We start from the raw sequence: 13,717 nt of genomic DNA, 5'->3' as shown, positions 1-13,717 counted from the left end.
CCAGTGCCCGTCCCACCATGTGGGTGGGGCTTGGCCGCTGAACACCCAGCTACTCACGTTATAGGCAGCCTTCAGCCCCCCATTGTCAGCGATGTTCTCCCCCAGCGTCTGCCGGCCGTTGAGCCTCTCCCCGTTGACCTGGTACTGGCTGTACTGCTCCTGCATGCAGGCTGTGTGGTTCCGGAAGGCCGCTAGAGACCCATTCTGCCACCAGGGCTGCAGGTTCCCGTCCTTGTCATACTCGCGCCCTGGGGAGGACTCACCTTTGCACCCACCAAGACAGACCTCAGGCCTTTTAACAGGAGGGCCCCATCAGCCCTGGTCCATAGGCCCCAGGACCCCTTGCGCATGGCCCCCAATACCCCAAAGCACTGCAGGAGCCACTTTAAGCTTCGGGGACAGTTCCGCAAGCCCCTACCCTGGTCATCAAAGGCATGCGTCAGCTCATGGCCCATCACCACACCGATGCCCCCAAAGTTCAGAGCCCTGGATGACAAAAGAAGTGAGCAGTGAGGACATGAGAGGGAGTAGGGGGGGCAGGCGTCTGATACCACCTCCTCCTTTTTAACCCTGTTCCCAGCGGACCCAGGCCCAGCCCACAGCCCTCCTCACTTGAGGTGGTTCCGAGCATAAAAGGGAGCCTGCAAGATGCCAGCGGGGAAGACGATCTCATTCTTGGTGGGCAGGTAGTATGCATTCACTGTCTGGGGGGTCATGCTCCACCTGTGGGAGAGGGAGGCTGAGCCGCCGAGGTGGTCCCCACCCTCCTGACAGCCCTTTGGACCTGTCTCCTGCAGAGGGTCCGGCCCCTCTGGGCAAGGATCAGTCTGACCACCCAGTCCCCCAGCCCTCCTGCTGCCCCATCCTCACTGGTCCCGGCTGGGAGGCTTGCGGAGCTGGTCAGCCATCACTTTGGCAGAGAAGTTGTACAAATTCAGCATGTTCTGGAAGAAGGACTCTTCGGAGACTTCATACTGTGGGAGCAGTATGCAAGAGGATGTGTTGGAGCACAGGATGGGGTGCCCGCTGAGTCGTCAGCTACCACCACCCCAAGCCCCAGTGTCCTCAGCTATAAAATGGGAGCACGGTTATCTATCTACTGCACTGTATGACTGTGATGATTAAATGCATCGCATACATGGAAAGAAAATTAATGACTGCCTCTGTGTAAAGAACAGGATATTGCAGGTGATTATGCATATGCACACATATCTGCATAGACATATGTACATCATTTAAATACACAAATATCCACATACACTGCCTCCTTTTATTCTTACAAGCTGAGAATTGTTGAGCTAATTGCGGTTAGGGGCTGTTGTGGGGTTTGTTCCGACTCATAGCAGCCCAACAGAAAAACGAACAAAACAGCGGCTGGCCCTGCACCCTCCTTACAATTGTTAGATTTGAGCCCATTGCTGCAGCCAGTGTGGCACCCCATCTCCTTAACATCTTTCTCTTTTTCGCTGCCTCTCTACTTTACCAAACATGATGCCTATCTCCAGAGACGGGTCTCTCCTGACAACGTGTCGGGATGACAGAGTCTCGCCATCCTTGCTCCTAAGGAGAGTCACTAACAGGATTCCACTTCTGCAGATGAAGCAACTGAGGTTCGGGCAGTCCCACTCTGTGCTACAGGGTCACTTTAGAATGGACGTGTTGTCCATCTCTCTTGGAGCCAGGCACAGAGCACTAAAGAACCAACAAGTACCTCTTTCCTTCTCAGCACTTGGCCCCGATTACTGAGGCCCCCAAACTGTGTGTGTGTCCCCACCCCACTAGGCAGAGGTCAGTACTCACCCCATCATAAATATCATCCAACTCTTTGGGTTCCAGGATGAAGTCTGGGAAGCCAATCATGTCGTAGAGGGCGTCTGCCTGGGGAGACCAACGGACAGGCCTATCAGCCTCTGCAGGCGCCCTGGGGCGGCATGCACGGGGAGGGGGAGGCGATTGCAGCCCACCCAAAGGTGCCCTGGAAGAAAGGCCTAATGAACGTGCTGCTGCCGGCATGCCCATGAGCCAGCAGGAACTCAAGGCAAATTGCTGCCTGGCTAAGCTGCTCCACACCCACCTCAAGGTGGCGCCCCAAGCCCAGCCACCACTCACTTTCTCCTTGGCTGCCCTGCGGGTCTTCTCGTCCATCCAAACCAGCTGTCCCAGGGCCTCCTCAAAAGCCGTCCGGATCTCCGCGATCATCCCCTCGGCCTGGGGGTTCAGGGTGGGGGGGAGTAAGTTGGTGTGGAGGGGCGTCAGCCTCTTGCCTGCACTCAACACATCATTCTCCCCCACTCCCCCAGTACCCACTGCATGGGGGGGGGGGGGGCTGGGAGCGGCAGAAATAGAGCAAGCTGGGGAGGATGGAAAGGAAAAAAACGGTTTTGTGAAGGTCTTGGGGTTGTGGGTGGCTTCCAGACCCCCTGATTGAATGAACAGATTGAATGGACAGTTGATTCAATTAATACAATTTTAATATAGCATATTGATTTTATCTGATGCCAAAAGGAAGCTTTAGAAAACTGATATGTGCTGAGAGAATAGACCAGCTCAGAGATAGCTTCTTTTAGCATTTTGATTATCTACTTCTAAGCGTCTGCTCTGCCCGGATATAGAAGTATAATGTGGGATTATGCTGGAGAACATACATGTACGAGAATATCTATTGAAAGCTGCCTTTTTCCACTTAAAAAAGTGTATTTTCAGTTTTAAGGCTGCCTCACAATCCAGATGAACCATTCTACAGTCCCTCTCCCCTCCGGCTGGACACAGGCCCTGTGTTCATTTCCTCCTACTCTAAATAGATTTGCCTCAACCATCTTTTTAGTTCATCCTTTGACTATATCTAGTATCATCGCCCAGGAAATACATGATTTTCTTCTAGTTACAGAGGCAATATAAACTCATTGTAGAAAATGTGGCAAATGAAGAAAATTCAGGGACATAAAGTTTCCCAGGATCTCACTACGCAAAGCCACTGATGGTGATTTCTTGGTGACTGCCTACAGTATTTTTTTCTGGGCGAGCACACATTGGGTGAACAGTGAATTTCCAGTCGACAAGAGGCAGTGTTGGAAAGAGTTGGGCAACTCACGATTTCCTTGCTTTGCCGGTCAAAGGTGGCCTTGACGAAGAGGGAGCCCAGCGCAAAGCCCAGGGCATCGTCCGTGTTGGAGATGCAGGTCTGCCACCTGGGCAGGCAGGACTGTGGGGGACAAACGGCCAGGTGTCCAGAGCCAGCTGTCCTCTGGTATGAGGGTCTCTGTGTCTCTGGGACCAGCTCCCCTCCACCTGGATGTAGGGGTGCCACCTCTCCTTGAGACTGGTGGGAAAATGGCCAGCACCCACTCAGCATGCCAACTCAGCGGTGACACCTTTGGGGAGCCGATGTCTTGACATTCTCCACCTCTAAGTTTCCAGAAGTTTCTGTACTTCGCTCCATACCTCAGCCTATCACAAGTTCCCTGTGCCAGAAACCTGGGAGCCATCCCAGCGTGCTCCATCTTTAACACTAGGTCCCACCCACCACACATTTCTATAAGGACACCCAACGCACTTTCCGCGAGTTGGTTGTGACCCACAAAGACCTGATCTAGGGTTTCTGAAGCTAAAACTCTGGTCGTCATTTCTGCCAAGCTTCTCACGGCCACTGCCCTGCCCTAGAACACTGTCATCTCTCGCCTCAAGATTTCAGGCACCTGCCAACTAGACATCCAGACTCTCTTCTCAGGGCACTCACACCCCGCCTGAGAGCTGCCAGAGCAGCAGGGCATGCCTTCACCTAACCAGGATATCAGGAGCCTTGGCACAGTGGATTATGCACAAGGCTGCAAACAAGAGGTAAGCAGTTCAAAACCACCAGCCATCCACTCTGAACGAGAACGATGTGATGAGGCTTTCTACTCCCGTGAAGACCCACCGGGCTGCTCCATGTGGGAAGCAGAGAACAGGACAAGCGTGTTACGATGAGTCTCTGTTCTCATATATGAAGAAGTCTGGCAGGCTGGGTTTCTGGGGTGGAGGGAGACCTTCACCCTTATGCGTGAGAGGTGAGTCCCAATCACATTCTCATAACTAATGTTGTTCCCCAGTATACCCTCCCATCATAGTGTTGTCTTAACGGTACCTCATACAAGCACATGGCTGATTGCTCCGTAGCCGGCAGCTTGAACTAAAGGAGCAGACATTGTTCTTTCGCTCTCTCTTCCTGCCCTGTCACCCAACGCCCCTCATACCTTCCCCCACTGTAGGTTTTCGTTTTCCTCACCTGTGAGCTCAGGGGTCTTAATGTAGGTACCCCCCACCTTGTGACACATGTAACTACTTAATATGCATGTCTTAAGGCTACCTATAAATGTCCCAAGACAGTAAAGGCTCGCTCTCACTTCTCCCAGTTCCAAGTGGTCCTGGAACTGAGGTGAGCATGCTACCATAAAAATGTGTCTGACTCCTTTATTTTACTCTCCTATCTTTGTCCTCCTCTACGACTTTCCTGTAATCTTTATACATCATGGCCGTGCACTTGCACCTTCTGTCCCTTCGAGTGTTGGAGGCTGGTTTCCTCTGACCGTTCCTATAGCAGTGGTTCTCAACCTGTGGGTCTCGACCCCTTTGGGAGTAGACCGCCCTTTTCACAGGGGTTGCCTAAGACCATCGGAAAACACATAAATATTTCACAATATATAATTACATATTGTTTTGTGATTAATCACTATGCTTTATGCTTAATCATGTTCAATTTGTAACAATGAGAGTACATCCTGCATATCAGATATTTACATGACAATTCATAACAGTAGCAAAATTACAGTTATGAAGTAGCAACGAAAATAATTTGATGGGTGGGGGGGGTCACCACCACATGAGGAACTGTATGAAAGGGTTGAAGCCTGAGGAAGGTTGAGAGCCACTGTCCTAGAGGGTCGCCAGGACTCAGAATGGACTTGATGGCACTAGGAGAACCATGTCCCTCCTCTGCAGACAGCCACCCCGGGGGTCCCTACCTCTGAAGGGCCACCCCTCTCACCACAGCATCCTAGTGCCTTCACGCACTGCCCACTTCTCCTCGCCAACTTCCAGCTCTGCTGCCCTGTGCTGCGTCTATGGTCGGACCAAGCACAGCACACCCATCAGGCGGGGGCTGGTCTCTGGGGAGTCGCGCACACAGCTGCTTCTGCCTGGAATGCCCTTCTCTCCTGCCTTCTGGCTGAGCTCATTTCTCAAATGTCACCCCCTCTGAAGAGCCTTTCCCACGCTGCTCCCACCTCAGTCCGACAGCATGGAAAGGGTTCACGCGCTGCTACCGCCCCACATACAGCATGCTTGTCTACCGGGCCCCACTTAGCGTGGCATTTTAAAACAGAGACCTGCACGTATGTGTCATCTCCCTTGTGAGCGTCCCCCAAGCTGACTGCCTATCCACACCATGCCCCAGGCGGGCACTCACTGATGTCAGCCTAGCGAGTCTCCATGGCAACCCTCCAGGTGTTCCTTCTTTGTACACAGGGAGGGAGAGTGGGAGATGGTGGGTAACATGGCCCAAATGCACTGCCATCAGGTTGATGCCGATTCACAGTGACACTACAGAACAGGGTAGAACTGTCCCTGTGGATTTCTGAGACCGGACTTCTTTATGGCAGTAAAAAGCCCTGTCCTACAGGCTTAGAAAACTCGCAGAATTGAGATCGGAGCCCCATCAGGCTTGCTCCCAGGTCCTGCACTTCAGCTACGCGGTGAGGCCAATGGCGCCTGACATCCGAGAGCCCACCTTCTTGGTGCCATAGAGGGTCTCCAGCAGCTTCTCCTGAGCAGACTCAAAGCGCCGGTCCAGGCTCGAGGTGGTCTTCTGCACCAGGTTCCAGATCAGGTAAGTGTTCAGGACACTGGCCGGCAGATGTGGGGGAGTAAGGAGGGGCAGCCCAGGAACGTGCAAACAGCCACAGTCCTGAGAGGCACGTATGCCAGCTGTCCCAGAATCCCTCTCGCCCACCTTGGCCCACACACCTTCCTGTGGAAGTCAGGTTGGAGCGAGGTATGGGAACAGAGTCACAAGTGGGCAGGCAGACACCCTGAAGCCCCCACCCTCGGGAGAAGGGCCTGCAGACATCCTGTGGGGATGTTCGAAGGCCCAGCACCCTCATCAATTGCTGCTCTCTGGATGTGTCCGTCCCTGCCCAACACGTCCAGAGAGCCCTGAGCCTCCCCCTGTGCATCATGCATCCCTCCCCACCTTGGCTCCGTGCGGTTGATGAGCTCAGACACCTGCTGCAGATACCCTGTCCCATACACCACCACAGGCTCCGAGTCACTGAATTCCAGGGGGGACAGAAGGAAAGACAGGAACTCCAGCCAGTCCACAGAGGGCGCCAGGACCTGGGAGCCAGCAAACAAACAAACCCCCCTAGGCACAGCCCTCCCCTACTGGCAGGAGAGAGCCCAGGAGCCCTTCCCACTGCCATGACAACAGCTGCTGGCTGCTTGGTGACCCCTTCCAGCAATAAACCCTCTGCCAGGCCTGGCTGGGTACCTCAATCTGGAGCCGAACCACTTTCTCTGTGTATACAGGTGGGGTGTGCTATTCACCTGGGTACAGCTATTCAAATATCTCTTTAACAGTGAATAAAATGCCACTCCCCTGAGGGCCCCAGGGCACTGCAGCCTGGGCCCCTTCCCCAGGAGCCCCCTCCCCCCTCCAAACTTCTCTATAATCAGACAATGAAAGGGTTGGTGCTCGGCTAGTAAGCCTGCTCTGGGGTCTATTGCTGGGTGGGAATCTTGCACAAGATGTCCAGAGCTGTTACCATCACCCCTCCATCCATGCTCCCAGGGCAAGAAAGGGACCAAAGGACAGCCCAGGGACAGGTGGCCAAAAACGACGCCATCTCTTTTCAGGAGAGCGACCGAGGTTTGGGAAGCGGCGACAAGCGAGGTGATGAGGACGGGCCAAGGGCTGGGCAGTCTGTGCTGGGGCTGGCCCTTGCCATCCCTTTCTGCTCCCCTGCCCACCCCACCTGCAGCTCAGCAACGCTCATCTTGTGATAGATCTTCTCCTCATCGCGCCGCTGGTCCTGGGGCACGGTGATGTTGGCCAGCTGAATCTCCAGCTCCAGCACCTGCTGCATCTGCTCCCTCGTGGAGGCGGGCTGTCCACCCAGCAGCACCCCCAGCTCCTCCATGTAGTCCAGGTAGGCTGTGAGCACCTGTCAAGGCCCAGAGTAGCCCTCAGAGCTGACCAGCAAGTCCTGCTGGAAGGCGGAAGGCTCTCTTCTGCTGACCCGGCTTGCAGATGTCTTCCGGGGTCCCCGGCAGCATTTTCCTCTCTGTGAGAAACCAACACTGAGGAAAGATGAGGAGGACTCTGGAGAGCTAGTATTCCACGGTAGGAAAGCCTCCACTTTGGTAAATTGGAGATAAAGTCCAAATACATGATCCTGCTTTAAATATCGTTCCCACAGATTCTCCCTAAAAGCTATGCTGCCTTAAAGTGAGCGCATGGTTGATGTTTATCTCCCTGTAGAAGAAAACATCCTTTTGATCTCTCTTGGGGGCTGGCTGTGTCACTTATACCGTTCCCCAATGTAGGTATTAGGTTTCCTCACCTGTGAGCTCAGGGACCTTAATGTAGAGACCACCCACCTTGTGACCACCCACCTACTGACTATGCCTGTCTTACGGCTACCTATAAATGTCCCAAGACAATAAAGACTCGCTCTCACTTCTCCCACCTCCACGTGGACCATCAAAAGGGGCTGAGATGGCATGCTACCATGAAATGTGTCTGACTGTTTTATTCTCTCTCCTATCGTTCCTGTCCTCTATGACTTCACTGTAATCTGTATATGCTATCACTGTACAATTGCGCCTCTGACACTTCGGTGGCTGGAGGCTGGTTTCCTCTGACAACTCTCTGCTATGATCTGGGCATTTCCTTCTCCTCTCTCCCCACGGTGAGGTCCAGCGGAGCAGAGACCAAGCCTGGCTCCTTCACCCCTGCGCCCCCAGGGCCGAGTACCATGCCAAACACAGAATGAAAAACCCACACCAAATGACCTTCGTCTTCAAGTTGACCGACTCAAGGTGTCTCCACGGGTCCTCAAGGCTATGTCCATGAGAGATATGGTCAAGCCTTCCTTCCGAGGTACCTCCAGTTGGGTTCAAATGGCCCCCCTTTCCATCAGTGGTCAAGAATGTCCCTGTGACTGTCTGTCGCACACGCGGTCTCTCTCTTTCCTAAAGCCCGTGTGGTTCTCCCAGATCCTCAGAGACCACAGGCCTCCCGTCCACCTCCCATCCTTCCAGGCCTCCCACTCGCTACCTCCTTCCCCAGCCAAGAAGCACTGTGTGGCCGCCATGTACCCAGAGGAGCCCTGGCACGGCTGGACGGGCATCGCTGTGCAAACCAGCAGGTGCCGCTCTGCAGGAGGAAGAGGTGGCCGTCTGCTCCTGTAAAGATTCTGTCTCGGAAACCCTAGAGAGGGCCCTGTGAGCCAGACAGGGGCGTTTGGGTTTTACGCGTCAGGCTCTCTGCAGGGTTGACTGCGGGTGTAAGCGCATCTTCTTTCCTCTCACAGCAGCTCCTGGAAGCCCCATTTTAAGGAGCCCTGGGGGTGGAGAGGTTATGTTGGGCTGCGAATCTGCAAGGTCAGCAGTTTGAAGCCACCAGTTGCTTTTCTGTAGAAACACAGGGCTGGATGCGCCTGTAAAGCAGTACCGTCTTGGAAACTCACAGGGTCGGTTCTACCCTGTCCTGTAGGGTCACGATGAGTTGGCAGTGAGTCTGGTTTTTGAATCCTTAGCCAGGTCCGAGGAAAGACGCTTGGGAAGGTGACATGACTCAACAAGCTTCCAGGTCACCGTGGAGCAGAATGGAACCAGCCCAATGAATCAAGGGCCCCAGCACAATCTCAGGTGGCCTCACCCTCACGGACAGGACTGTGTTGGCTTTGTTCAGTAGGTGCTCAGGAAATGTTTATTGAATGGAGGCAAGAAAGCCTGTAAGCAGACCCTCAGCCCTGTACCCCCCACCCCACGCCCTGTGGTCTTCCTCCCAGGGATGGGGCACATTCTTGCCCCAATGTTCACCCTGAGCTCCAAAAGCTGCCTCCTTTTCCAGTTTACTGAGAAGTTCTGGGACCTTCATGCCCTTGCTTTGCCCTTCAGAACTTCTCTGTGACCCCCACCTTGACTCTTCCTGGGGGCTGGTGTCCAAGGAAGAGGCCTGAGTCCCACTTGTAGTCCCTGCACTCAACGGGTGATTGTACCCACTCCCTCCCCCACCCACCACCCCGACTCCCCCTTTCTCTCCCTCTGTCTTTCTTACTTTCAGCTGAAGGCTGACTTTGGAGACTTTTGTGATGGCGAAGGGCTGCGTGTTAGCATACGCTGTGTTTTAAGTCAATTACCTTTCAGACAGAAAAAAGAGTGGATTCTTACTGGTATCAAGTCAATTCCAATTCCTAGCGCCCTGATAAGACAGAGGAGGTCTGCCCCTGTGGGTTTCCGAGACTAACTCTAGATGGGAAGAGACAGCCTCGGTTTACTCCTGTGGAGAGGCTGGTGGCTTCAAACTGCTGACCCTGCAGTTAGCAGTCCAACACAGAACCACCAGGTTCTCAGGGCTCCTGGAAAACAACAGGTTAAGCATAGAGAAAGAAGCAGAGCTGGGAGAAGATGGAAGCTAGTTCTCTAAAGACCAACGAGGAAGCAAGTCACAAGAGTCCCCCAGAGAGAAAGCCTTCCCTGGGGCCAGTGCCCTGAGCTCCAACTCCCGAACTGCGAGGAAATCCGTTTCTGCTTTTGTTCAAGCTGGGATCTCCGTGATGGTAGCATAGGTAACCAAGATGCCAGAGTGACTCAGACATTTTTATCCTATCTCTACATTGGATGGAAGAGGTGACTCTACACATCCCTTCCTTCCCACTTGCTCATCCCAGGAGGCTCTCCTGCCCAGGCCCACCAGCACCACACTGACAGCCAAATCCAAGGCTCCCTGCTCATCAGAACTAGAACTATGTGGTTCCCTGCTACCTTCTCAAAACTCCCTCTCCCGGTGAACCAATCAACTCTTTCAAAACCCCAAACCACACACATCTGTTCACATCACTCTCCTCTCTGTGTTTTCCTTTCTACTTGGGGGTGGGGAGGGCGGTGGAGATCCCAAATCCTAAACACAATCTAAGTCTGAAAAGACTTGGTCCCTCCCTCACCCTCTTCTGCTCCAGCACAGCCTTGGCCCAGGACTGCCGCCCTCCACCGTAGCCCACCCTCACCCTAGGGTGAGCCTACCTCTGCTCTGCTCCCTCTCACAAGCTCCTACTCTTCCTGTATGACAACCCCAATGACTGTAAACAGGACCACTGTACAGTTGTTTCCTATCTTCCAGTGGGGGTGTCCTACCCCCCAGCAGTCCTCTCCCAGGACGCTGAAAATACAAGAACTACAATCCAGACGTTCTGAAGCCATTGAAACCAGACAGATGATGTTGCCTTGAGCTAATACTTAACCCTTAAGCCAACATGATCCCCTGAAACCGTCTTCCAATCAAACAACAGTTTAGCTTAATTAGTAAGCAAGCCTGCCCCGGGCGGTGTACTCTGACAGAACTCTCTATGTGGTTCAAGAGGACCCCATCGACTGGGAAGGTTGAAGAGGAAGTTTCGGGGGCAGTGAGTTTAGGGTTGAGTGGTGGCAGTGGTGGTGGGGAGACAATTCAGAAGAGGAGGGTGGGAATGGTAGTGCAGCTCATAGACAGGCCCCGGCATCACTGACTTGTGCGTGTAGCAACTTCTGAATGGTTTGTGCTCGGCTACGTGTATTTTCAACACAGTGGAAGCAAAACAAAAGACTACAGAGAAGTTACAAGAATGTCTTCTCCCTCTGCCTCCTCTCTGCTCATCCCCTGTGCTTTCCCCTCAGTTAAGCTCCCTCTGAGCTCTCTTTGAGTCACACTGGGGTTCGCTGGGTCCATAAACCCATCTACATAGAAATCCTCCTCTGGCAAGGGTCTCAGGAACCTGTGCACCTGGCACATGGTCAGACCAGCCCTCGATGGCTGGCAAATCTCTCTGACGCCGAGGGCCCGTGTGTGTCAGGGTGAAGCAGCAGGGCTTCTGTTGGCTGAGATCTTCCAGAAGCAGATTGCCAGAGCTTTCTTCCAAGGTGCCTTTGGTGGAGTTTAAATGGCTAACCTTTGGGTTAGCAGTCTGGTGATTAATTGTGGGTGGCCACCAGGCATTTGGTAAAATAAGAAATCCGTTGCTGTAGTTGATTCCAACTTACAGAGACCCTCGAGGGCGGGCTAGAACTGCTCCTGTGAGCTTCTGAGACTAACTCTTTCCAGGAGTAGAAAGCCTGTTCTTTCTCCCTCAGAGAGGCTGATGGTTTCGAACTGCTGATCTGTTACAGATCTCAGCCCAACGGATAACCAGGACGCCACCAGAGCTCCTCAATTAAGACAGAGTAAAACTGTTCCTTAGAGCTCCAAGATTGTCTAACTTTACAGGAACGGTCTCCAGCAGAGCAGCTAGCTGGTGCGTTTGCAGACCTGCCGGGTTGCAGCCAAAGCGTCACCGATTAAGCCACCAGGGCCCCTTAGGCACACGGCTCACTCACTGTGATCAAGTCAATGCCTTTCCACAGCCATCCTACAGGACAGGGTAGGTACCTGGCAGGTGCCCACAAAAAGTCTCCTGGATGAGTAAATGGGAAAAAGGAAGGCAGGACAGAGGCAGCAGGATCGGCTCACCTGCTCCTCTCTGACCCTGGGCCACAAAAAAAGGTGACTGGGGGAGGGAGAGGAGCAGGGGGGGGGGCGGGAGCATGAAATAGGGTGGGGAGCTGTTCCTTACTTTCTCATTGGCCGTCCTGTTTAAGTAGTAATCTCGGGAAGGCAGAAAGAGCCCAGACTGGTCCACCTGCAACAGGAATTAAAGGAGAGGCTGCTCCCACTCAGCTGCACTTGTGTGCAGCCCACTCTCCGGGGAGAGGAGTCCGTCCCAGGCTGGTACCTGGATGACGTTGCTGTTGGCGCTTTTGGAGTCGGCGCTGATGTAGACGGTAAAGAAGGGGGTGGCCCTGTAGGTCCCTGCCACTACCTTCAGCACGTCCATGAAGCTGGCCTGGTCCCAGGATGCCGTGATGTTCCAACCACCGATCTGAAGAGAGATCCGAAGTAGAACCCATGGCACGAGAGCCCCTAAGCTTCCCTGGGCCGCATCCTGCCCACCCCAGACCTCAGGCGCCCGGCAGCCTGACCTTGTTAATGAGGTCTCGAAGAGGCTGGGCTCCCAGCTCCTCAATGCGCTCCACATGCAGGCAGGACAGGTAGAAACGCTGCGTCTTCAGCTCAGCTTCGCTGCTGGAGTTGAAGGTGGTGTTTTCTGTGGGGCAGAGCACAGGGACCAGTGGCAACAAGGTCAGCTGTGGATGGGGAGTCCACGCTCCCTCCCGTGGCCTTCTCCACGGACAGTCTGCCTAATGCAAAACCAGGAAGGCACTTCTGAGAGAGCCAGCAGGTGGGGCTTCCTGACCCTGTCCACGGAGACCCTCCCGCAGAGCTGTGGAAGCATCCCAGACCCTCCGGTCCCGGTCATACCAGAGTCCTGCAAACGGGGTGCTGAAGGGAACCCCCTCCCGAGATGCCAAGGCTTTAGCCCTCCCCCACCCCCCAATCGCCAGGAAACCAGGTCAGCTTCAGAAACCCCTCCTGTCTGCATCCTCTACCTCAAGAAGCTCAGTCATCACTCGTCAATTCATTTGTGGCCATCCCTTGAGAGCCCGCCTGTGAGGTGCCAGGCCCTGTGGTGTATGCTGGGCTCCACGTGGCCCCCCGCCACTCACCCAGCAGGTGTTTCAGTATGGCCTGGTTCTGGTCCCAGAGGCTGTTGAAAGCATTCCAGCGAGATCGCCCGTCCGGGAGTGGGTTCCTCTGAATCCAGCCCCCACAGGAGAACTGGTAAAAGTCTTCACAGGGACTTACTCCCCGGTCCAGCGACTCCAGGATCTTCCCAGCCACTCGGACGCAGGCCTCTGTGAGGCACGTGTTGTGCGGTGGGTCTGTGGCAGGGGACATGGCCAGGGGGTAGGGGACTGTCAGTCAGTCTAGAAGAGGCCAACACTTTGGGAGGGGACGTAATGGCAGAGGTTGCGAGAAGAAAGCAAAGCTGGGGAGGGTGGGGTTGGGGTAGGAGGAGGCTGGGGGAAGCCTGGTGTGGGCCTGGGGAAATTTTAGGGACCCTTCAGCTTCCAGAGCCGCCCCATCCCCTAAACCCCCCAGCTGCCAGGCTGGTGACAAGGGTGTGCCCACCTACCTCTGTGGTACTGGACCCCCAGGGCCACAAGACAGCCCAAAAGCAGCGCAGCCAGCAACAGAGAGACACCGGCCAGGACCAGCTCCAGCTGTGTGTGTGAGCCTAAGAGGTGTCTGGTCCCTTTCCGGAATCCCACCTGGGGAGCGTGGGGTGACAGAGAGGCAGAGGGTTTCAGGGCAGGGGACCCACGATCGCCCGACCAGTCCTCCAGTCATGGGGCACGGAGCGCTTTGAGGTCAACTTTGGACTCGGGGACCATGAGGCAGGCCTGGCGGAGCCCAGAGCCTGTTTGTGCAACGTCATGGTTTCGAACGGGTTCGCCAGAAGCCTAAGCACAGAGGCCGGAGGAAGATGCCCCTCCCGGGCAGCCAGCCCCCGACCTCCTAGGTGTGCAGACATCCTCCTGGGGCAGA

The 13,717-nt window shown here is 54.5% G+C and overlaps 1 protein-coding gene across 7 annotated transcripts in view; it reads right to left on the bottom strand.

The window, feature by feature from the left end:
- Positions 1–13,717, bottom strand: part of ECE2 (endothelin converting enzyme 2) — a 46,282-nt gene that overhangs the window by 7,718 nt on the left and 24,847 nt on the right. For 4 of the 7 annotated variants that reach the window (XM_075556137.1, XM_075556138.1, XM_075556132.1 and 1 more), the window contains exons 3-17: positions 13,305–13,440; positions 12,835–13,050; positions 12,250–12,374; positions 12,003–12,149; positions 11,844–11,909; positions 7,008–7,196; positions 6,227–6,369; positions 5,765–5,879; positions 3,092–3,202; positions 2,110–2,208; positions 1,801–1,878; positions 871–974; positions 613–723; positions 419–486; positions 58–263 (exon numbers count right to left, since the gene is read on the bottom strand). In XM_075556137.1, the coding sequence (XP_075412252.1) occupies positions 58–263; positions 419–486; positions 613–723; positions 871–974; positions 1,801–1,878; positions 2,110–2,208; positions 3,092–3,202; positions 5,765–5,879; positions 6,227–6,369; positions 7,008–7,196; positions 11,844–11,909; positions 12,003–12,149; positions 12,250–12,374; positions 12,835–13,050; positions 13,305–13,440 (1,914 nt within the window). The remainder of the gene's footprint in view (positions 1–57; positions 264–418; positions 487–612; positions 724–870; positions 975–1,800; positions 1,879–2,109; positions 2,209–3,091; positions 3,203–5,764; positions 5,880–6,226; positions 6,370–7,007; positions 7,197–11,843; positions 11,910–12,002; positions 12,150–12,249; positions 12,375–12,834; positions 13,051–13,304; positions 13,441–13,717) is intronic. The other 3 variants (XM_075556140.1, XM_075556133.1, XM_075556136.1) reach the window with 1 other exon arrangement.

The sequence above is a fragment of the Tenrec ecaudatus genome, chromosome 8 (assembly GCF_050624435.1).
Source record: "Tenrec ecaudatus isolate mTenEca1 chromosome 8, mTenEca1.hap1, whole genome shotgun sequence".
Taxonomy (NCBI): domain Eukaryota; kingdom Metazoa; phylum Chordata; class Mammalia; order Afrosoricida; family Tenrecidae; genus Tenrec; species Tenrec ecaudatus.
This window is presented reverse-complemented; position numbering and strand designations above follow the sequence as displayed.